General features: G+C 46.6%; 1 protein-coding gene across 8 annotated transcripts in view; it reads left to right on the top strand.

Moving 5' to 3' along the window:
* HYDIN (HYDIN axonemal central pair apparatus protein) overlaps window positions 1-23,739 on the top strand; it is a 1,718,235-nt gene that overhangs the window by 525,434 nt on the left and 1,169,062 nt on the right. For 7 of the 8 annotated variants that reach the window (XM_033943280.1, XM_033943278.1, XM_033943277.1 and 4 more), the window contains one exon: window positions 12,847-12,990. The exons of the other annotated variant lie outside the window; for it this stretch is intronic. In XM_033943280.1, coding sequence (XP_033799171.1) covers window positions 12,847-12,990 — 144 coding nt within the window. The remainder of the gene's footprint in view (window positions 1-12,846; window positions 12,991-23,739) is intronic. 8 annotated transcript variants of the gene reach the window in all.

Here is a 23,739-nt window from a genome sequence, read left to right as displayed (position 1 = left end):
TAGCGGTATTGGTTTTGATGGGTTTTACTTGCCTTATTCTTTTTTTAAGGGTTCGTTGGTGTCTTTTATTTGAGATAGCAGTAATGTGATTTGTTATGGTTTCTTGTGGAATAGAGATGTGTAAAAGTGAGAGATCCGGGTAGTTGATTGATTGTGATTGTGGGTGGAGGGAGTTAACATCTTTGATGTTGCCAATTAGCAGACAGATCAGTAAAATCAGGAGGAGATTCGTGTTTGCAGGGTATGGTATTTCTTCCTAGCACAGATTGCTGACGAACCCACCGTTCTAGGATTTAAGGTCAAGTTAGATGCACATCTCCTCGGAAGGCGCATAGATGGTTACGGGTGACTAAGTTTTTCACCAGGTTACACCTGGCTGGGCCTCCGCGTGAGCGGATCACCGAACTTGATGGACCCAGGGTCTGATCCGGTGATGGCAGTTCTTATGTTCCCTCTCTTCCGATTAAGATCTGGACTCTCAATGAATCAAACGAGGGGATAGTTCCGAGCTTAATGAAAAAGTGAAAAATGTCCAGGCATCCCAAAATGACCTGATTACATGATATATCCCAAGGAAATAAAGGCTCATAAATAAGCATCAAATGAAAACCGTCCACATCTTAAGATATTGATGCAGACTTGTAACCTGTTCAGTCATCTGAGCAGTCATGCAAATGTTCCATATGGAGCCTCAGCACATGCTATCATCGACTCTTCTACCACCAGGCTCCCCAGGAGGTATTATTTTGCAAAATGACTTTGACCAAAAATCATCCACCCCCATAGGAACTCAGGGTGGGGCAAACAAGGTTCTAATGGGTATAAACTGCTGTCGAACCCCTTGGTCAAGAAACAAGAACTATGACATGATATTCACAAATTCACTCACAGGAAGGCAGTTTCTAGATGAATTCTTGTAACTCCCTTGAGTTTCAAATTGGAGAGCAATTCCCTGATGCATAAACCACACTCTTGCCGGATACTGTACATTTTAAAACCTCTCTTGTACAGGTCAGAACAGTATAGCTCTAACAGATTGTAACCTTCAGCAACTGATGCTGAGAAATCTTGAAACATTAAAATCTTCAAATTCTGATAGTGAAGTTCCTTGAGCCCTTGATACTTCCACAAGATAGGTTCTTTGTCAGCATAATTTAACATTCAAAGAATCACTGATTGAGGTCTGGAATATTCTGATTTTCTTTGGCTACTCTGTGAGCCTGCTTAGTTTTAAAACTGCTGGGGCATTTTTCTAAGTTAAATGCAGTGGATAGCCAGTCTTCAAGCCAACCTCTGAGATTGTTATCTGGTACGAACTCTGGAAAGCTCACGATCTTAATGTAATTCCGCCAGCTGCAGTTTTCCAGATCCTTCGTGCATTCTTTTAATTAAGCAGTGTGATGTTCTAACTTTTGCACCCTGGTGCCAAGCTCTGTAGAGTGGGCCTCCTGCTGGACCATGCGCTCCTCCACCTGCTGGATACATTGGCCTTGGAAATCAAGCCCATCTTTTTCCTGAATCGCTGCATACAGTATAATTGTAATAGTTTGTCCTCCATCACCGCAGTCAGGTGTTTTTTTAAGTTCCCGCACCACTGCTTCATTCATTATTACCATTTGACTGCTGGCCTCCGCCACCATATTTGTCTGCCTAGTTCGATAGAAGTCCTGGACAGATTTTGATCCTTTGCTGGACATAACCCATACACCACTAGAAGCTCTTCTAGGTAAGTTCTGTATAGGAAGATTAGTGTGAGGTCCAGAAAGACTATATAAAAGAGGTGAGGTTTGTGGATTTGGGATGGGAGACTTGGAACTAAGCCCTAGGGCGTCCTCTCAAGTCAACCTCATTATGTGACCCATGTAGATTTTATTGTAATCCATCAAGAACTTTAGCTTGACAAGCTATACATGTTTGTTTATTTATTTATTTATTATTTATTTATCATTTTATAAATAATTATCAAGAATATCTTGTACAGAAAGCAAAAATTTAAGTTTAAGGATACATAGCCATAATCATCATATTAAAGTCCAAAAATCAAAGAAACAAATGAATAATACATATCCATATTTTCAGAGAAAAAACAAAAAGAAAACTCCATTATGTTACTTAAATTTTAACTCAAGTCCACTTTGAAGATCAAGATGTACGAAGGACAGTTTAAATTAAGAAAGAAAAACAAATAATGCTGAGATTAACCTAAACTGAGCTCAAAGTTCCCTAATAACTTCCCATCTAGGGCTAGATCTTATTGTCCTTTTCTTTTTCCAAGCGAGACAGCGACAGGAAGGTCACCATCTGTGAAGGATCAAAAAAGACAAATTTCTGAGAAGAATAATACACTATGCATTTACATGGGTGACGTAAATAAAAGGTTGCCCCAAGGGCCAACACCCCTGGCTTTAATAGTAGAAATTCTTTACGACGCCTCTGGGTTTCTCTGGCAAGATCAGGATACATTTGTATCTGCATTCCTAAAAATGTTTTCATTTTATTTTTAAAGAAATATTATTTCTGGCAAGATCAGGATACATTTGTATCTGCATTCCTAAAAATGTTTTCATTTTATTTTTAAAGAAAGTCTCAGTAACCAGTTTTTATCCGGGGCCAATGCCACTGTTAATAATAAGGTTGCTGGGACTGCCTTTTCAGTATTCGAGGATTCCAATATAGTGGACACATCCAAATTTTCCTGTTCAACCTCTTGCTGTTGTTTCCGTTGATTAGTAGGAAGATAGTAAACTTGTGTAAATGGTGGTATCATATTTTCAGACAAACTCAAAATTTCCATTAAATATCTTTTCAGCATCTCCCGAGGTGTAATCATCAAGACCTTAGGGAAATTTACCAATCTTAAATTATTTCCACGGGAAAAGTTTTCCAAGGATTCTAACTTTCTTCTAAGATTGGTATTGTCCTTAATTATTGTTTCATAAATTTGTTTGGTCTTAATTGACTCCTGGTTAATGCTGACAATCTCTTTTCTAAGCTCTGTTGTTTCCTTTTTTACTTCTTTTATTTCTTTATCATGATGTTTTATTTCCCCTTCTATTTGATTTAATTGAGGTTTTAACAAATTAGGAATATTGGCAACCAGGTCCCAGATAGTTTCAAGTGTTACCTCTTGGGGTCTCTGAAGATGAAAAGAATAGGCTGCAGACTCTTCTCTCACTGGTGAAACTGCCTGTTGAGCACTCTCCTGGATCTGTCCGCTCTCCTCTGCTGTCGACTCCTCTGTTTCTTCAAACAGACTCTCTTGAAAATGTAGAGTCTGGATCCTTGCTCCCTCCATGATTGACAACGGCCTCCAGGGCTGAAGATACTCCCTCTATGGAGAGTTCCCCCTCCCGCGGGGAGCTGGTAACCTGAGAGCGTGGGGGCGGAGCCCTTGTGTCGGGACTTAGCGTGGTCTCAAGTCCCTGAGAGATCACCTCCGTTCTGCCCGTTCGGGGCGTCTCTAGCGGGAACGCCTCCGACTGTAGGGAACTCTGCATGCGGCAAAACAGCTCCTCAATGTTTCCCAAGCTGGGTCCGACGGAGCTCCTTGAGGCCCCAGCCGTGCTCCGACCCCTCCGCTTGGGCATCTTGTTGAAAATTCAACGCGGAATCAAAAGTAAGTGAAGAGCTCACCAGCGCGTGACGCTCAGCTTAGAGATTCGGCAGCCATCTTGATCCCTATTTATTTATTTATGTGAAAAGCAAGTACAAATAGCTAGGGGGGGATGGTGGGGTTTTGGCCACACGACCCATTTTATTCCTTTGGGCTCTGCTGCGGATAACATGCACTAATCTTTAATAAAAGACCCTCTAAATCAGTGGTTCCCAAACCCTGTCCTGGGGGACCCCCAGCCAGTCGGGTTTTCAAGATATCCCTAATGAATATGCATATCTGTCGCTTCCATTATATGCAAATTTCTCTCATGCATATTCATTAGGGCTAGCTTGAAAACTCGATTGGCCTGGTGGTCCTCCAGAACAGGGTTGGGAACCACTGCCCTAGAGTATTGGGACACAATTTGTTCCTGTCCCTGCAGGTTCTCAATTTCCTGTCCCTGTCCTAGCCCCATTCCTGCAAACTCTGTTCTATTATGTCTCTTCCAGATTCCATACGCTAGGTGTTCAATCCCAACCCAATCCGGGAGTTGCAGAAATCCACAACTTTTCTGAGCACATGCTCCACCCCCTTAATCTGAGTGCTAGTAAACATATCTTTTGCAATTGCTCTGCTTCTTTTTCTTATTTTTTTCACTTAAAGTTTGTTTTCTCAGTGGCTTCAGTGCCTTGAAACTCCTTCCCGGTAGTCCCCTGTTGGAGACTGCTGCTTCACAGAGAAGCTCTGGTGGATCTGTGCTATGTGCTACCATTTCTAGATTTGGGGTCCCTTCCCTTGGGAGCCTGCTTGCCGGTGACCTTGTTACAGGTTTCAAGCACAGGCTGTATGCATCTGTAGTGAAATTCACCTGGGTTTCAAGGTGCAATCTGCCTTTCCCACCCCCATCCGTGTGGATGAGGATCTATGGGGGCAGAGGTTGTAATCGGTGTCTGGCCAACTGGCAGTCCGAAGATTTCAAGTCTGGAACCATTTGGAGCTTTTTCTGAGGCAGAAAATAATTTTCCTCCACTCTAATGCTATGTGAAGCTACCGACAGTCTGGCACTGCATACTGTGAGTAAACCTGTATTATCTCATAAGGGAACTTCGGGTCTGGCTTGTAAAACAATTTTAAAGTCATTTTTCACTGTTTTTGAGGGTAGGGTTCAGGTCCTCCACCTCCCCAGACTCCAAATCACTATTTTTATTTTCGGTTTTTGTTTGTTGTTGCCATTTTTGGTGCAAATTCGTGATGGTAGCCATCTTGGATTTTAAAAGTGATCCTTTTCTCTAACTTTTATTTATACCTCAAAAACCCCTCGACTTGACATAAAATCATTTGGGATGAACTACCCAGCCCCTAATCTGTTGAATGTGAACATTGATTGCTCCGGATTGGCGCCAGATCAGTGATTGTGCAACGTGTGCCATAGCGCGCTGGGGAGGGTCAGGAGCTTTGGACAACAGGTAGAAAAGGATATGGAATTAATCGAGGACATTGAAAACATCACCTTGCGTGGGGACACAGTACTGTTAGGGGATTTTAATATGCCCGATACAGATTGGAATGCACTTACCGCACAAACTAGCGGCAGTAGAAGGTTGTTAACCTTCATAAAGGGTGCACAGCTCAAACAATTGGTATTGGAGCCCACTAGGGACCAGGCGTTACTAGACCTGGTACTCACCAACGGAGACAGCGTATCAGAAGTTTCGGTAGGTGATATGCTGGCCTCCAGCGACCATAACATGGTTTGGTTCAACCTTCGGAAGGGTTTCTCCAGATCGACCACAACAACAAAGGTCCTAAATTTTCGTGGCACTGACTTCAAACGCATGGGAGACTTCGTCCATCGGGCACTGCAAGACCATGCCGAAACCAATAATGTAGAGGCCATGTGGGCAAACCTGAAATCTACCCTACATGAAGCAATAAATCGCTATATAAAAACAACAAGCAAACGACGGAGGAATAACAGACCCCAGTGGTTCACTACAGAAATCTCGGACCTCGTTAAGAAAAAGAAAAAAAGCATTTGTTTCCTACAAACATTCAGGAAGAGGAGCAGCAAAAGAAGACTATCTGGCCAAGTCCAAAGCTGTCAAAACGGCAGTCAGAGAGGCCAAGCTTCAGATAGAAGAGAATCTAGCAAAGGACATTAAGAAAAGGGATAAATCCTTTTTCAGGTACATCAATGATAGGAAAAGAAACACAAATGGGATAGTACGCCTTAGAAAAGCAGACGGGACTTATGCAGAATCAGATTCCGATAAAGCCGAACTACTAAACGAATACTTCTGCTCAGTCTTTACCTGCGAGGCGCCAGGGTCCGGTCCACAGTTGCAAGCAAGGCATACTCAGATGACCCGTTCTGGAATTTCGAGTTTACACCCAGCAGCGTCTACAGCGAACTATCAAGACTCAAAGTGAACAAAGCCATGGGACCGGACAATCTACACCCCAGGGTGCTTAGAGAGCTGTGTGATGTCCTGGCAGAGCCATTGTCTGTGATCTTCAATCTTTCCTTGAAGGCGGGAAAAGTCCCCTTGGACTGGAAAACAGCCAATGTAATCCCACTCCACAAAAAGGGCTGCAGGACAGAGGCTGAGAATTACAGACCGGTGAGTCTCACATCCATAGTGAGTAAACTCATGGAAACACTAATTAAGCATAAATTAGATACAATCCTAGACGAGAAGAATCTACGGGATCCCCGCCAACATGGATTTACCAGAGGCAGGTCCTGCCAATCCAATCTGATTAGTTTCTTTGACTGGATAACAAGGAAACTGGATGTGGGTGAGTCCCTGGACGTCGTTTACTTGGACTTTAGTAAAGCTTTTGATAGCGTTCCGCACCGCAGACTATTGAACAAGATGAAATCAATGGGACTGGGAGAGACGTTAACTACATGGGTCGGTGATTGGCTAAACAGTAGACTTCAGAGAGTGGTGGTAAATGGTGCCCCTTCAAAAACGTCGGAGGTGATCAGTGGAGTGCCTCAGGGCTCGGTCTTGGGCCCGATCCTCTTCAACATATTTGTGGGAGATCTGACTCAGGGGCTTCAGGGTAAAATCACATTATTCGCCGATGACGCCAAACTATGCAACATAGTAAGTGAGAACACTTTACCAGACAGTATGACGCAGGACCTACTTCTATTGGAACATTGGTCCTCGACTTGGCAGCTAAACTTCAATGCTAGAAAATGTAAGGTCATGCACCTCGGCAGCAGGAATCCATGCAAAACTTACACACTAAATGGTGAAACCTTAGTTAGGACCAAGGCGGAACGTGATTTGGGGGTGATCATTAGCGAAGACATGAAGACTGCCAATCAAGTGGAGAAGGCTTCATCAAAGGCAAGACAAATGATGGGATGCATCCGAAGAAGTTTTATCAGCCGGAAGCCCGAAGTTATAATGCCATTGTACAGATCCATGGTGAGGCCTCATCTGGAGTATTGTGTACAATTCTGGAGGCCACATTACCAAAAGGATGTGCTGAGAGTTGAGTCGGTTCAAAGAATGGCCACCAAAATGGTCTCGGGACTCAAAGACCTCCCGTATGAAGAAAGGCTGAATAAATTGCAGCTATATTCACTTGAAGAACGTAGAGAGAGAGGAGACATGATAGAGACGTTTAAATATATCACCGGCCGTATTGAGGTGGAGGATGATATCTTCTTTTTTAAAGGCCCCTCTGCCACAAGAGGCCATCCGCTGAAAATCAGGGGTGGGAAATTTCATGGCGACACCAGGAAGTTCTTCTTCACCGAAAGGGTGGTCGATCGTTGGAATGAACTTCCACCTCAGGTGATTCAGGCCAGCAGCGTGAAGGATTTTAAAAGGAAATGGGATACACATGTGGGATCTCTAGGGGGGTAAATTCAAGGGGGTAGGGTTGTTGGAGTGGGCAGACTTGATGGGCTGTGGCCCTTTTCTGCCGTCATCTTCTATGTTTCTATGTTTCTTGGGCTGGAGAGCCATTCTGGGTCCATGCCTTCTGAAGAAAATCTCACCCAGAGGTCGTCCTGGAGTCTGGTGCTAAATGCCTGCGTTCCAAGTCTGGAGACTCTTTTGGCACAGCACATGTACCTCAACAGAGCCCTGCCATAGTTGCGGAGTGGGCCTTGTTATGGATTATATTCAGCTCCTCTGAAAGGCGTATTCCTCAGATGCCGCTCTTTGATGCAACTGGTGGGCGTGTAGGGGCTCTTTCGGTCTGTTGCATCTGTGGCGAAGCTTCCTGTTCCTGTTCGGAAGTCTTCTCATCTGGCTGTGCCAGATATCATTTGCAGTAGTTGCCATGCAGATCTTTTGATTCTTTTGTCTCCTGCCACTGTCTTTATTTTGGATCCGACTGATGCCTTTGCTGAAACTGATCTCCTCGGTTTTTGGTGCTGACCCTTCTTCACAGATTTTTAAGCAGGCTTCTGTCCGCTTCTTTATGGATGATGTTCTGAAAGATCTCCATTTGTATTCTCCACCTTTCATGAAAGCCAGGTACTTTTTCAGTCCAAGAACTCAGTACGGAAGCCTAGGACTGGGTGCTTTGGTGCAGCCCTGACCAGTTCACGAGCTCCTGTATGTGTTCCTTCCACGGTCTCTGGTTGGTCAGGTCATCTCCAAGCTGGAGTGGTATTTGGTATCTTTTTTGTATATTATGGTCAGGTCATCTGCCAGATAGTGATGCATCCTGGCCTGGTGATTCTAGTGGCTCCGGATTGGCCTCGTCACCCGTGGTATGCCTGTCTCGTATGTCTTCAGTGGGACAAAAGGCTCTGGCTCTCTATTCATCGAGAACCCATGGCACTTTGGTCTTCCAACATTGATCTTGAGCGCTCAGCCTTGCTGAAGCACAGTTATTCAGAGGTAGTTTTCTCAACTCTCTTGTGTTCGAAGAAACCCTCTACTATGGCTTCTTATGTCAAAGACGGAAGCCTTTCCAACAGTGGTGTTCTAGGGATCAGGTGGAGCCTGAGAAGGCTCCCATTGCGGTAGTCCTGGCTTTCCTTCAGGAGGGTTTAGACAAAGGTCTGGCAGTGGCCTCTCTGAAAGTTCAGGTTGCAGGCTTTCGTGTTTTCGAGTGTGCAAAGGCGGTAGTTCACTTACTGCTCATCCTAATGTGACCATGTTTATGAGGGGGGTGCTTCATTTGCGTACTCTCTTGCATCTTCCTTTCCCTTCATGGAATCTTATCATCATTTTGCAGGGTCTTGGAGAGGCCCCTTTCGAACCACTGATGGATGCTTCTCTTCTGGACCTAACAATCAAGACTGTTTTTTCTAGTTGCGGTTGTCTTGGATCGGTGTATTTCGGAGCTTCAGGCTCTTTTGTGCAGGTGTATTATGGATGTGCTGTACCTTCCTTCTCGCCAAAAGTGGCCTCGGCCTTTCATGTCAACCAGGAGGTTAGGTTGCCTGCATCCAACAGGTTCAGAGTACAAAGATCAGATCTTATGCAAATTTGATGTCTGGAGGGTCTTGCTCCATTATTTGGACAGGACTAATGAGTTCAGGCTGTCTGATCACCTTTTCGTTCTAACTGCTGTGCTTCACCATGGTAGGCCATTTCTGTGACTTACATCGCCTGTGGCAAGCAGCTGCCAATCTCGCTTACAGCACATTTAACGAGAAGTGTAGCTGCGTCATGGAGAGAATCTCGCGTGATTCATCCTGATGAAATTTGCAGGGCGGCTACATGGTCCTTTCTTCATACTTTTCCTCAGTTTTACCGAGTGGATTTTGTGGCGCATTCTGATGCCATTTTCGGGACTTCGGTTTTGAAGGCAGGCTCTTCTGTCCCTTCCTAGCTACTTTTGCTTTGGTACATCATCTAGCATATGGAATCTGGAAGGGACATAGCAGAATGGAAGATTAGGTTTATACCTTCGATAATCTTCTGTCTTTTAGGGCAAGATTCTCAAAACTTTTAACGCCGGCCCTAAACTGTTTTCCAGCAGTTTAGCCTGCATGCATTTTAGCAGCGGATTATCAAAACAGATTACCTCTGTCTTTAATGAGGTTTATAGCAGTCTCAAAAAATGGCATGCAAATATGCTCTCTAACATTGAAATGAGCCTTCTGGTGAATTCTTAAAAATCGCCGAGGCATTTTTGAAGAGCAGCATTGGCTTTTGGAAACAAAAAGCAGCGACTGGCCCAGGGTCGCCGTTACAGTGCTAGCACTTGTGTTTTGACTGTATCTAATATATTTTAAGTTGAGGGTAGTAAAATCACAATTCTTTTGAGTTTTTGGGAGAGATAGGCATGTTTCATATGTGCTTGTTAAGAGCCAACGTTTCTTCTTGAACGTATGTATGATACCCTTGTCTTGTGTGTTTTTGATAAATTTTACATTAAAAACAAATTACAAGATTTACCTGAATTATAGTAGTTTTTTGGAGAGAAAGGCATGTTTTATGTGCAATTGATAAAAGTTTCTCCTGCTGCCAGTGGGGGGGGGGGGGTTTAATGGTGTTTTTTCTGCGCATGTGCCCATCAGCACATGTAGGAAATCTTTCCTGCTGTCTGCTGATCTTATTTGCATGCGCAATTTTTTAAGAATGTCTCAGGTTTTTAGATTCGGTATTAAAACAACTGCGTTAGTAGACCATCACTTTTTAACACAAGTTTTTGAGAATCCTGTCCTTTGTCCCTGAAGGATTCCATATGACCCGCCCTCTCTGTATACACTCAGTTGTTTGGAATAGCCTGCTTCTTTTTTCCTCGGTTATTCTCTTTACAGACTTAAAGACTTTCCAACCAGTTCCTAGATCCTGTGGGGAGTTTCTGTGAGTATACACATTACAAAAGGCCTTTCTTGGGGTACTCGTTGCACACAGCAGGTTAGTTCTTCATTGTTCCTCAATGTTTTTTCTGAGTTGCCTTTGTACCTGTTTATCACTTGTTAATATTTTGCAGAGCAAACCAGCTAAACTGGACAGACAAATCACCATTCCTTCTAGAAAGATACTAAAACCCTACTCTTCAAAAAATACATAAAACCTATCTAATACGACCAGTTCCTACCTAAACCCACCCACCCCCTCTACACCCTTAATATCTATAATAATAAAATGCTAAGCGCGCATGCGCACTCTTACTGGTGTGTTCCCTGAGATCTGATCTGTCGGGCTGTGGCTGGTAGGAGTGCGCATGCGCGCTAGACAAGCCTCCCTGCTCTCCACCTCGCGCTGTTGCAGTGAGGGGAGCCGCCATGGCACCTTCAAAATTAAAAATACACTTCGGGCAGAAACGGCCCCACACTCGCAGCTCGGCTTCAGGAGGCTGCCGGGAGGAGGGCTTCACGGCGAGGCGGCTGGTGGCGCCTGCAGACTGCGGCGGCAGAGGGCAGATGCGAGAGGAGGCTCTCCCACGGTGCAGCTGAGCGCTGGCGGCCGGCAATCCCTGTCTAATGCTCCCTTTCAGCCGCTCCCGCTGCCCAATAATACGCTGTTCATATATGGAGGCACGGAGTCATGAGCGAGCATGCACATTGTTATCTGCCTGGCTTCGGCTAAATTCCACCCGGCTTGGGCTAAAATCTCACTCCAATATTTTCAAAAATGTTCCTTGCACCTCTTCCAAGACTTGCTCAAACTTTAGGATTCACTCCTTTTTTTACTCTGCCCCATAGACCCTACTATGCCACAGAAATTCAGAACATAGATCAGTCTCTCACCTATATAACATTGTGGCTCAGCAAAAATAAATTATCCTTTAACGCTTCAAATCAAAAGTAGTTCTATTTACACAGCAAAATATCAGTACCTAACGTCTCCAATACAGGAGCACTTAAATTTGATCACATTACTTCTCTGCTACAAGCCTCACATTGGCTTCCCATAACTCACAGATTCAAGACCCTCCTTCTAAGTTTTCAAAAGTAAACAAACCAACACTCCCTCTTTCCTTGACTGGTATCTTATTCCATACCCACCGCACATTTATGATTTTTGCAGAGTGGAACATTTTCCAACATACAAAACCGCCGCAGCAGAGGCTCCTCTCTCGAGCCGCACCTGCATCGGAGAAGGCTTCTGACACAGGCGGAGATCTAGAGAGGAGCCGCGACGACGGGTTTGAACTAAAAAATTAAATTCTCAAAATAACTAAGGGAGCCGTTAGCCTTAAAGCAGCTGCCTCTTAACTTAAGGAAAGTCTAAAAAAACGTTGCCAAAGAAAGCGGCTAAAGAGAGAGAGAGAAAGAAATAAAGACAGACACACACACATATATTCTAGCACTCATTAATGTAACGGGCTATAAGACTAGTACTCTAATATGCTTCTAACTACCCAACTAATACTAATATGCCTCCATTTACCCAACACTTAAGATCTCGACAACTCTTTTGTAATTTTTAATACCCAACACTTATCACCTTAAGATCTCGACAATTCTTCGGCAATTCTTATGTAACTTTTATGACATCTCTTATGCTATTCCTCCAAACTTTTATGTAATCTCTGAAAACTTTTATGTAATCCGCCTTGAACCGCAAGGTACTGGCGGAATAGAAATCATTAATTTAATGTAATGTAATGTTGATGGGGATTCTCCCCCATACCCACTTGTCATGGATTTGTTCAGGTATGTTGTTTGGCTTTGGGACTTAACTGGATATGTTTACTAGCTCTCAGACTAAGGGGTGGATCATGTGCTTAGAAAAGTTGTGGATTTCTGCAACTTCCAGATTGCGGGTTGGGATTGAATACCTAACGTATGGAATCCTCCAGGGACTAACAGAAAGAAGATTATCGAAGGTATAAACCTAATCTTCTATCCCCATCTGCACAAGACTTGAGCACTTTACATTCATAAGTGTTTGAGGCTTGTGCAGTTAAGGCAGAGCTTGTAGGAATGGGATAGGGACAGAGCTCACAGGGATGGGATGGGGATATTGAGATCCCATGGGCACGCGGACAGGGACAAATTTGTGTCATTTTCACTGAAACCACCTAAAGACTTTGTTGAAAGATTTATAAAGAGAGAATGGGTAGAGCAGAGTTAGGGTTGAGGCTGGGGTGATGCTATACTCAAAGGTGTTCTGTGCCATACATGCAATTCATCCTTTTGGAAATGGTTCCAATTTTGTATGCAATATTTAGATTGTGCTGGTTTGGCTATTTAATATATTTCCCTTTTTGCTAAAGAAAGATAGTACAAAATATTTTTGTTTCTTTATTTTCTCCCTTTCCTTACTTGTTTTCTTCTCTTCTGAAATATGTTCTATCTTCTATTTTAACAGCTTTCTGATGATGTCATGCCACTACTGTACCAGCCTCTTACTTTAAAAAACATTTCTGCACTACCTGTTAGCATATTGATGTCCGTGGATGAACCCTTCTCAATTTGTGACAAGGACCAAAACACATTGCCAGCAAGCGTTCAGGTATAGCTATAAGTTAGTTGATCATTTATGTGTTCATAGACAACCTTTTAAATATGCATAGAAGAAACAGAAAACACTTTCTTTTCTGGAACCTAACATTTATTTTCTTTAGTAACTTTCACATGTTGTTAGGTGCCATCGACTCATGCTCAAGTCCTAGCGACTTGATGAATTGCAGATCAAAAAAGAAATTGGTTTTGTTCTAGTCCGGTGTCATCCTCATGGTTGTTTTCAACGTGTCCAGCCATCTGATTGCAGGTTGCCCTCTATGCCTGGTTCCTTCAATCTTCCCAAACATGATGTCCTCATGACATGACATCATGTTTGAGAACTTTCACATAGGGTCTGATATTCAGTGCTATTTAGGCAGCTGGGAATGGCTTCCAGCCAGCTAAATAATATAGTTGGCTATCCGGCGATACTCTTTCCTGGGGGGTCTCTCCAAGTACTGCACCAGACATCCTGTATTCGTGTATAAGATTTTTGTTACCGACATGCATCACCTTACACTTAGCCACATTAAACTTCATTTGCCATGTCGTGGCCCATTTCTTGAGCGCATTTATGTCATGTTGCAGGTCTTCGCAATTCTCCTGTGTCTTCACTACTCTGAATAACTTCGTATTGTCTGCAAATTTAATCACCTCACTCATCACACCAATTTCCAGGTCGTTTATAAATATGTTGAAGAGCACAGGTCCAAGCACCGAATCCTGTGGCACTCCACTGGTGATGCTTTTCCAATCCGAGTATTGTCCATTTACCCCCACTCTCTGTTTCCTATCCGCCAGCCAGATTTTAATCCACTTGAGTATTTCACCCTCGATTCCATGGTTCGCAATTTTTCGAAGTAGTCATTCATGCCCCAGCCCAGCAAAATCGTAGCAGGTATTGTCAGAACATTTTCCAGTCTCGAAACGTAAGCAAGACTGCCACCATTTGAAACATATAGAGCCATTTAGGGAACAAAACCATACGAAACAAGGCAATATGACCCCCTAGTGTCAGTGGGAGAGGCCCCCAACGGGCCAACGAGTCTCTAGTATACTGTATCAGCTGTGGAACATTAACTGCCTGTAAGTGATGTAGATGAGAAAGGAGGTAAATACCCAAATATTTGAAATGATCTTCCACCCAACGCAAGGGGAACCGCTCCCACCAGTGTTCCCGCAAAGAGACATCCATCGCTAGCACCTCTGATTTATCCATATTAAGTGCAAAATTGGAAAAATTGCCATACTCGGCAAAACTCTCCAGTAGGGTAGGCAGAGACAACTGCAGTCTAGTGAGGTGGACCAAGAGATCATCAGCGAAGGCAGCAAGCTTGAAAGACTGCTGCCCAATATGAACCTCCACAATGTCAGGATTACACATAATATTCCGAATGAGAGGATCTAACGTAAGGACAAAAAGCAATGGAGAAAGTGGACAGCCCTGTCTATGGGAAAGAAATCTGTCTATGGGATAGAAATCTGATTGTACCCCATTCACCCCAATCCGGGCCCGAGGTTCAAAATATAAAATCCGCATGGCCTCACAGAAAAAAACGCCCAACCCATACCATTCCAAGACACCAAACAAAAGCCCCCCAATGAACCCGATCGAACACCATCTCTGCATCAAAACTAATGAGCAGAGGACTTCCGGCAGAAACATGGAGCTGTAGACAGCGTGTTTCTACAGCTCCGATGCACCCGACCTCGGCGCGGCATTTTACCTGCCTTCCTCCCTCTGGTTCGGGTCTCCCGCGGCGCTGAGAAGTGAGTGGAAGACGCGGCGAGACTCGAATCATTTTTTCTGTATTTTCGTCGCTGCCCTGCTGTTGCGGTCGCGGGACGCCCGGAGGCCACGTGGCGCCGCCGCCGGGAACGGCTGCGTCTCTGCTTGCTGACACGCGATGCGGCTCCTCTCTGCAGGCTGGAATCGAGTGCGGGGATCTCCCTGTGCTGGGGAGATAGTTTGAGGAGCAGCGCGATCCCGCCCCGATCAGCTTGGCGGCCCTGCTGTGCTGATCCCGGGATTCCCGGAGGTCACGTGGCGCCGCGGGAGGCGTGTGGCTGAGACACTACCCGCCGGTGCACGGCGTGGTTTTCCACTGCAGGACTGATATTGGGCCTGGTTTCCTCCTGGTACTGAGCCGTTTCTTGGTGGCGTGGCAGGATCTGGGAGCCTAGGAGGGGTCATCATGGCAGCCAAGGCGGTCCGGAAGGATCGGGAGCGGAGAAAGCTGCCTGAGGCCAAGATGGCGGATCCCGGGGCGCCCCCGTCGCCGGAGGCTCCTCACTCTTCCTGGGTTACCGCTGTCACGGCAGAGGTTCAGGCTGCCCTGGAGAGCTCTCTGGGGGACAAACTTCAGCGCATCCTAGATAAACTGGACACGTTGGACCAGCGCTTTGCCTCCCTTACATCAGAGGTCAAGGAGACTCAGCAGCGGGTGAGTGCGGCTGAGGATCACATCCAGCAGCTTGCTCAGGAGCAGTCAGCCCACACTACAGCGTTGGCGGCGTTGCGGGCCAAGGTGGATGACCTGGAGAACAGGTCCCGCCGTAATAATCTTCGGTTTGTTGGCCTGCCTGAATCGGTGCGAGATGCGGAGCTGGGGGCGTTATTGGAACGCTGGTTGCCTGAGTCTTTGTCTTTACCATCTTCTTCGGGCCCCCTGAGAGTGGAGAGGGCACATCGCTTGGGGCAGCGGAGAGAGAATGCTGACAGACCTCGAGTGGTCATCTGCCGTGTCCTTAATTATCATCACAAGATGGAGGTCCTGCGTGCGTTGCGGCAGGGCAAGAAGCTCTCGTATGACAACAAGCCGATTCTCTGCTTTCAGGATTATTCGGCGGAGGTCTCTCAGGCAAGGCGCAAGTTTTCACCTCTCTGCACCCGTCTCATCCAGCTTCGCATTGCTTTTTCTCTGCAATACCCGGCGCGCCTGAGACTGACATATCTGGGTAACACTCATCATTTCGACACCTTGGAGGCCGCCCAGCGTTTTGTGACGGAGATGATGCCTGAAGACCCACCTCCGGGAGCTGCAGTGGACTGAGGAGACCCATTTTTGGGGACTGATCTGTGGTTTGAGTTTGGACTGAGGGTTTCATAAGAACATAAGCAGTGCCTCCGCCGGGTCAGACCATAGGTCCATCCTGCCCAGCAGTCCGCTCCCGCGGCGGCCCAAACAGGTCACCAGAAGGGGCCCCTTTCCACCTTGGTTTCTCATTAAAGTCCTCTCTTCCCATCAAAGTCCTCACCCTCTGGTCTTGCCCATGCACGACCTGGTTGGCTTTCTATACTTATTACCTGGTTAGCTTTCTATACTTGTGTTACATCCCAGCTCCTCCCTCAGTATCCCACGATCCCTTTATCCCTCAGGAATCCGTCCAATCCCTGTTTGAATCCCTGTACCGTACTCTGCCTGATCACTTCCTCCGGTAGCACATTCCAAGTGTCCACGACCCTTTGGGTGAAAAAAAACTTCCTTGCATTTGTTTTGAACCTATCTCCCTTCAGTTTCTCCGAATGCCCCCTCGTACTTGTTGTCCCCTTCAGTCTGAAGAATCTGTCCCTATCCACCCTCTCTATGCCCCTCATGATCTTGAAGGTCTCTATCATATCTCCCTGAGCCTCCTTTTTTCCAGAGAGAAGAGCCCCAGCCTATCCAACCTCTCAGCGTATGGGCAGTGTTCCAGCCCTTTTACCAGTTTCGTTGCTCTCCTTTGGACTCTCTCAAGTACCGCCATGTCTTTTTTGAGGTGCGGCGACCAATACTGAACGCAGTATTCCAGATGTGGACGCACCATCGCTCGATACAATGGCATGATGACTTCCCGCGTCCTGGTTGTTATGCCCCTCTTTATGATGCCCAGCATCCTGTTGGCTTTTTTTTTCATTCATTCTTCTTCCCCTGTGTGGGGTCCCTGTGTTTTTTAGAGGGACTGCCTGGTTGGTGTGTGTGTGGAAGGAGGGGGGTTGACCTGGTTGTTCTCTGTTAGATTGGGTTTGTTCCTGCTCTACCTGGTTTGAGCATTGGGTGTTGGGATTGGTGAGTGGGCTTCGAGGGTTGTTGTAATGGCTGTGGTGTTAGGGGAGGGGAGGGGTGGGCTGAGTGTTCCTGGGGGTTTGGATGATGGTGGCTGTCTCATACTGTATTCGGAGTTTTGGGGTGGTGGGTCGGGGGGTACTGGTCCTTATCCCGTGGGAGGGTGTACCTAGTTTCCTGGAAGTGATGCCCTTTATGGAGTATCTTGGGTGTAGATCGGGGGAGGGTTGGTGGTGGAGGGGGGTTTGTGGGGTGGGGTGGGGGGGGTGTTGGGGGGCGGGGGTGGGGCTCGGTGGGGGCCGGGGATTTGGTGGAATTTTGGGGTGGGTGGGTTGGGGGTCACTGTGCTAGGGGTTTGACTTGGAGGCAGGGGTATGGCTTGATTCTTGGGGCAAGTGGGGGCAAGAAGCCGGGGAAGCGGTGGCTGGGACGCTTCTCTGGCACTATACTGGTTCTTTCTTATTGTGTGACTGGGCTATTAAGAGGTTTCCTCTGGAATACACTCTAACTTCTTGGAATGTAGGGGGGATTCACTCCCCTATTAAGCGTTCTAAAATATTGCAGCGTTTAAATCGTTCTAAAACCTCTATTGCCTTTTTACAGGAGACCCGTTTATCCTCAGTGGAGCATGCCAAGCTCTGTACCTGGTAGGTGGGTTCCTATTTGGAGGCACCCGCTGTGGGGGGAAAGGGAGGTGTTATTATTTTGTTCCGTAAGGGTCTTCGTTTACTCACCCAGAGAGTGTTCCGCGACCCTAGTTATATAGCTGCCTTAGTGTTACTTGATAATCGGCCTCTTTTGCTCTGCAATGTTTACGCTCCTAATAATCCTTCGGCCAGGTTTTTTAGGGGGCTTCGCAATCATCTCTTACAGTTTGGAGATGTTCCGATGCTGATGGGTGGGGACTTTAATAAGGTACCGGACCCAAAGCTGGATCGCTCTGCTTCATCGGGTAGAGAGACCTCCAAGCTTTATACAGGTGGTCAACTTTTGGAATCCACCTTGGGGTTGCTTGACGTGTGGCGGGTGTTACACCCGTTGGAGAGGGATTACTCCCACTTGTCCAGGGCGCACGGGACGCTTTCACGAATTGATTTTATTCTCATTTCTCACGTGCTGCTTCCCCGGGTACAGGGGGTTGAAATGGGCCCCATTGAAATATCTGACCACGCTTGGGTGGGATTTCGGTGGACTTGGGGAGACTCTTTGAACAACAGAGGGTCCTGGCGGTTTCCCTGCTACCTGTATAGGGATACCCGTTTTCACGAGTTTTTGATACAGTGCTAGCGTGATTTTCAAGTTAACAATCAGCAGCATCGGGATGATCCCATTCTCTACTGGGAGACGGCTAAAGCTGTCTTACGGGGGGATGTCATTTCTTATGTGGCCAGGGAGTCGAAGCGGAAGCATAGGCAGATTCTGGCTTTGGAGCGGAAGGCGACTGAGTTGAGACGCCAGTATGGTAGGGCGCCCTCCTTCCTGCTTCGGGCGCAGCTTTTAGAGGTCCAGCAGGAACTGAATGAATTGTTGCATCTTCGGGCTTTGCGGACGAGGGAGTACTATAAGTTTTCTTTATTTCGGTTTGCGAATAAGAGCAGTCGATTGTTGGCCCACCTGGCGCGTCCGAGGGGTGGACCTGAGAGCATAACGACTCTTCGGGGTTCCTCTGGGGTGCTGTATCATCGGTCGGAGGAGATATGTGAATTATTTCGGGAGTTCTTTGCTGAGGTGTATACTGATCCAGGCCCCGAGCTTTTGGATGGGCAAGTTTATCTTGACAGCCTCGATTTGCCTCGTTTATCTCAGCGGGATGCAGCTGTTTTGGATCTTCCTATCACCGCAGAGGAGGTGGAGGGGGCGATAGGGGTCAGTTCGTTGGGCAAGGCGCCGGGCCCGGATGGATTTCGGAGTGAGTTTTATAAGTTGTTGGTGACGGACGTAGCGCCAGTACTGGCTGAGGTTTATAATCTGAGTGTTGCTAAGGGCTTTCTTCCTCGCTATGTAAATCTAGCGTCTATTATAGTTCTCCCGAAGCCTGGCAAGGACCCTCTTTTACCAGAATCGTATCGTCCTATCTCATTGTTGAATTATGAGGCGAAGCTTTTGGCTAAACTTTTGGCTAACCGCCTGGCGCGTGTCTTGCCATCGGTGATCTCAGACTCTCAGGTGGGGTTTGTGCGGGATAGACCGGTGGCTAAGAATATTTGGCGCATCTTGTTGGCGTTAGAACGGGTGGGACAGGACGATAGCCCCGCCATGCTCATCAGTTTTGATGCAGAGAAGGCCTTCGATAAGGTGCGGTGGGTTTACCTTTTTGCGGTACTGAGGACGTATGGTTTGGGCCCCTTCTTTTTTGGTGCAATCCAGGCACTGTATAGTGATCCAGAGGCACGGATTTTAGTTAATGGGACTTGCTCGGGTTTCTTTCCTATCGGCCGAGGGACTCGCCAGGGCTGTCCCTTGTCGCCGCTCCTGTTTGTGCTTTCTTTAGACCCTCTACTTCGGGAGCTTCAGGCAAATGCGGATATTCGGGGATTGGTCCTGGGTGATTCACATTTTAAACTGGCGGCATTTGCGGATGATCTCTTGGTCTTTTTAACAGACCCGCAGCATTCCTTGCCCGTATTGTTGGAAAGTCTTCGGGAATACGGGGATTTCTCTGGCTTCGCCTTGAACTTTGCGAAATCTGAGGCGCTGGCTTCCTCGGTTCATCTTCAGAGGTTGTGGGGGGATAGTTTTCCGTTGCGCTGGGCTGACACCTCTTTTAGATATCTGGGGATTAGGCTGACGATGGATGTGGCCCAATTGTATCGTCTTAACATAGATAAACTCCTGGCGGATACTAAACTGTTGCTAGCCAAATGGCAGGCGTTGCCGCTGTCTCTGTTGGGGAGAATTCACTTATTTCGTATGGTTGTATTCCCGAGGTGGCTTTACGTTCTTCAGACTCTTCCCCTTTCTTTGTTACAGAGGGACATTCGTTCCCTTACCTCCCTATTGATCCGGTTTTGTTGGGGTGGTCGTAGACCTAAACTGAAATGGTCCCTGTTAGTGGGGCCTGCCCACGGGGGTGGTTTGGGGGTGCCTGACATCAGGGTTTATAACCAGGCCTGTTTGCTTCGTCATCTTAGTGATTGGGTGTTGGGTACCTCCTATTATACGGATATCTCTTTGGAGCGGGATCATTTCTATCCTCTTTATCTCTTGTATCTCCTCCATGCCCCGTTGTCTAAACTGCCGAGACCCTGTAAGCGTAGTATTTTGTTTTGGTCCTTGTGGACAGTGTGGCATCAAATCCTTCGGTTGTGGAATCAGGACTCTCACTCTAGTGTATTTCTACCGTTGGCGGGGAATTTAGCTTTCCCTCCGGGGGTTGGACCTTCCGTGTTCGGTCGCTGAAGGGTGCGGGGGGTGGAACAGTTGCGGCATGTTCTGCGGGATGATTGGTCTCTATTACCTTATGCTGAGCTGCTGGGTAGGGGGGTCCCTGAGATTGGCCTTCCATTTGCTTTTTGCCAACTCAGTCACTATGTGGCTTCCCTTCAGGGGACTTCCTTGCAGGGGGATTTTGGGACCCAGCTTTGTACCTTTTTGGCTGCGGATCCTGATACTAGGGTCTCTATATCTGCTTTGCATGGCTGGATTTTGGCTCTTTGCCCGCCTAGGGTTTTCCCTGGTATTTTGGAAGCATGGCAGCGGGACTTGGGTAGGGACTTGGGGGATGACTTCTTGTTAAAAACCCTGACTCGAACTGCGGGCTTGGTACATAGTGCTGAGCTACGTGAATGTCATTTTCGAACTGTCCTGCGGGCCTACGCTTCCTAGAGTCAGGCTTACCATATGGGTTGTATTGATACTCAGTTATGTAACCGCTGTTCGGTGGAGGTAAATTCTTACTTTCATGGTCTTTGGAGTTGTGAGGGGATTCAGACCTTCTGGACGGAGATGGCCTCCTTTTTACAGGGCTTGTTGCGGACCCCTGTGCCAGTATCCGTGCAGTCTATGCTGTTTGCCCATTTTTCATTCTTATATATGTACAATTCGTATGAAAAATTATTTCTTAGTAAATGTTTTATTTTGGGGACGAAATGTATCTTGTGTTGCTGGCTGTCTTCTGAACCACCTTCATTCTGGTACTGGAGGAATCGCCTCCATGAACTCATGGGTTGGGAGGCCCGTTTGGCTCGTTCTTCTCGACGCCGGAGCAGAGACTTTGTTCACACTTGGACTCCATACTTGAACATTTTGACTCCTGAGAGTCGTAGTCGGGTCTTGAATAGACTTCACCTCTGAACCTGTGCTTCTAGGTGTCTCTGCTGTTCCCTGCTTATGAGTTTTTCTGTATCTGTGGGGGGATGGGAAGGGGAGGGTGGGGGGTAGAGGCTTCTTTGTCGGGGGGTGGGGGTATGGTGGGTCCGGGGAGGACATAAGAGTCCAGTCCTCCGCGGGTGTTTGATGAAAATGCATACCATGGTTGTTATTGCTGTTGTATTTACTGTTGCTTAATAAAATAGATTTGAATTAAAAACTAATGAGCAGAGAAGGCGTCCGATGTCAGTGGACCTAATCTAAAGAGGCTAGGATTCTCCTCATATTCTTGACTGCCATCCTGCCCTGCACAAATCCAACTTGCGGTAGTGCCACCAACTGCGGCAGTCTTCATTAAACATATATAATCTAGTTTGTGTAGCACCATCTCTACAGAAGGAATCTCTGTTTGTTTTCAGTGTCGGGCTAGAGTTACCATATTTTTTGCTCCATAAAACGCACCCGACCATAAGACGCACCCTAGATTTAGAGGAGGAAAACAAGAAAAAATAACATTTTGAGCTACAAATATGGACAGTATTTCCCTTCTCAGTGGCGGGACGTGTTGCCCTGTATAATATGGTGCTTTTTCCCAAATGGCTGTATAGATTTCAGGTGCTCCCAATATTGCTATCCCATATTCATAATGTTCAACTTACCAAAGGTTTGCAACGTTTTCTATGGGCGGGGGGGGGGAGGGGGGGCAAACAACCTTGCATGACACTTACTTGGATGAGTCTACCTAGGGACAGGGGATGGTATGGTTTGTTGAATGTCCGCTGGTATGCCTTGGCATGCCAGATGAGACATATTAACGATTGGTTTAGAAGGACCTCTTACTTTACAGCTACCACATTGGAACTTTCTTTGCTGGCTCCTCATCATATTAGTTATTTGTTACATATCTCTGAGCCGAAGCTCTGCTTGGTGGTGGCAAAACACCCTATTTTTGCCCCTGCTCAGTGGACATGGCGATGGCTTTATAAATCTGCCAAGTTGTCATCTGTGATCTCCATGTACCTGCCCATTCGGGGCAATTGTGTGTTTTTGCCTGGATTACAAGCTGTTCCTTTTAAATGATGGACTGCGAAAGGTCTACAATATATTTTTCAGTTGTTCTCAGAGGAGGGACAGCTGGCATCTTTTGGCGCTTTGCAGCGCACGTTTGATTTACCTGCTGCAGATAATTTTTGCTTATTATCAGATACGACATTATGTTCTCTCTTTACCAGCTGGACATTTAACAGAGGATAGTTGTGAAGCAGTCTCTGAACTCTTCAGTCTTTAAGCTCAACAAATAATACCTCTTCGATTTCATCTGCTGAGCCTCCGGGATTGTCAACCAGGGCCCAATCTGGAAATTCTGGTGGCATCCTGGGCGGAAGACCCTTATTGCTCATTGACAGCACAACAAGTACTAAAAAACATCAGGAGGGTGTCCTCCAATGTTCTTTACTGTGAATTACAATTAAAGCTTGTTCTGCGGCTCTACATTTCCCCTGAGTGGGCATCCCGGATGGGTATTACTCCATATCATCAATGCCCAAAATGTGGCCAGGCTCATGCTTCTTTGGGACATATGTTTTGGACTTGTCCCTACATTCTACAGTTTTGGAACAGCCTTGGACAATACACTACACCTCTATGGGGCCAGCGGTGGTCACCTGCGCCTTGAGCATTATTTGGATATTACAATATTGCCGCACTGAAACCGAAAGGGATGACAGCCTTTGTGACAAGGATGCTGCTTATGGGCAAGAAAGCCATTTTGACGAACTGGTTGTCCCAGGACCCGCCATCACACAGTCAGTGGAGATCTTTGATGATCATGCATGCATCTTTGGAGCGAAGATAGGTTGGAGATCATGACTTGGGCCCGGGCCGTCGTTTTTGTCAGATATGGGAGTGTTTCTAGATGGACCTTACTCCCCATGCTTGCAGCAGATTATTGAATTTGTAAGAATGGTCACATGCTGCATGATGTGCTAATGCAGTGTTCTTCAACCACTGGTCCATGGACCAGTGCTGGTCCACAGAAATTTTCTGCCGGTCCACAAGGCCAGCACATGCATCAGGCCCAACACAGTGTTCTTCAACCGCCAGTCCACGGTGCGATCAATGCGGCGTTATCTTCGAGCCAGCTCCCTCTTCCTAACTGATTCAGTGCACAAAGCCAGGGGCAGTGGCTCCTACGGGCATCATGCGCCTGAACCGGAAGCCTTCTCTCTGACGTTGCAACGTAAGAGGGAAGGCTTCCAGATGAGGCACAGGATGTGCAAGGTGCAATTAGTACTATTATGGGGGTAGGGTCTGAGGTGGAGATTGGGTAGAGATGGGCGGGGTCTGGTCCACGACTTAGGCCAGTGTTCCTCAACTGCCGGTCCATGGACTGATGCCGGACCATA

Source organism: Geotrypetes seraphini, chromosome 4 (genome assembly GCF_902459505.1).
Source record: "Geotrypetes seraphini chromosome 4, aGeoSer1.1, whole genome shotgun sequence".
Lineage (NCBI taxonomy): Eukaryota > Metazoa > Chordata > Amphibia > Gymnophiona > Dermophiidae > Geotrypetes > Geotrypetes seraphini.
Note: the sequence above shows the minus strand (reverse complement) of the source record. Positions and strands in the feature narration are given on the sequence as shown.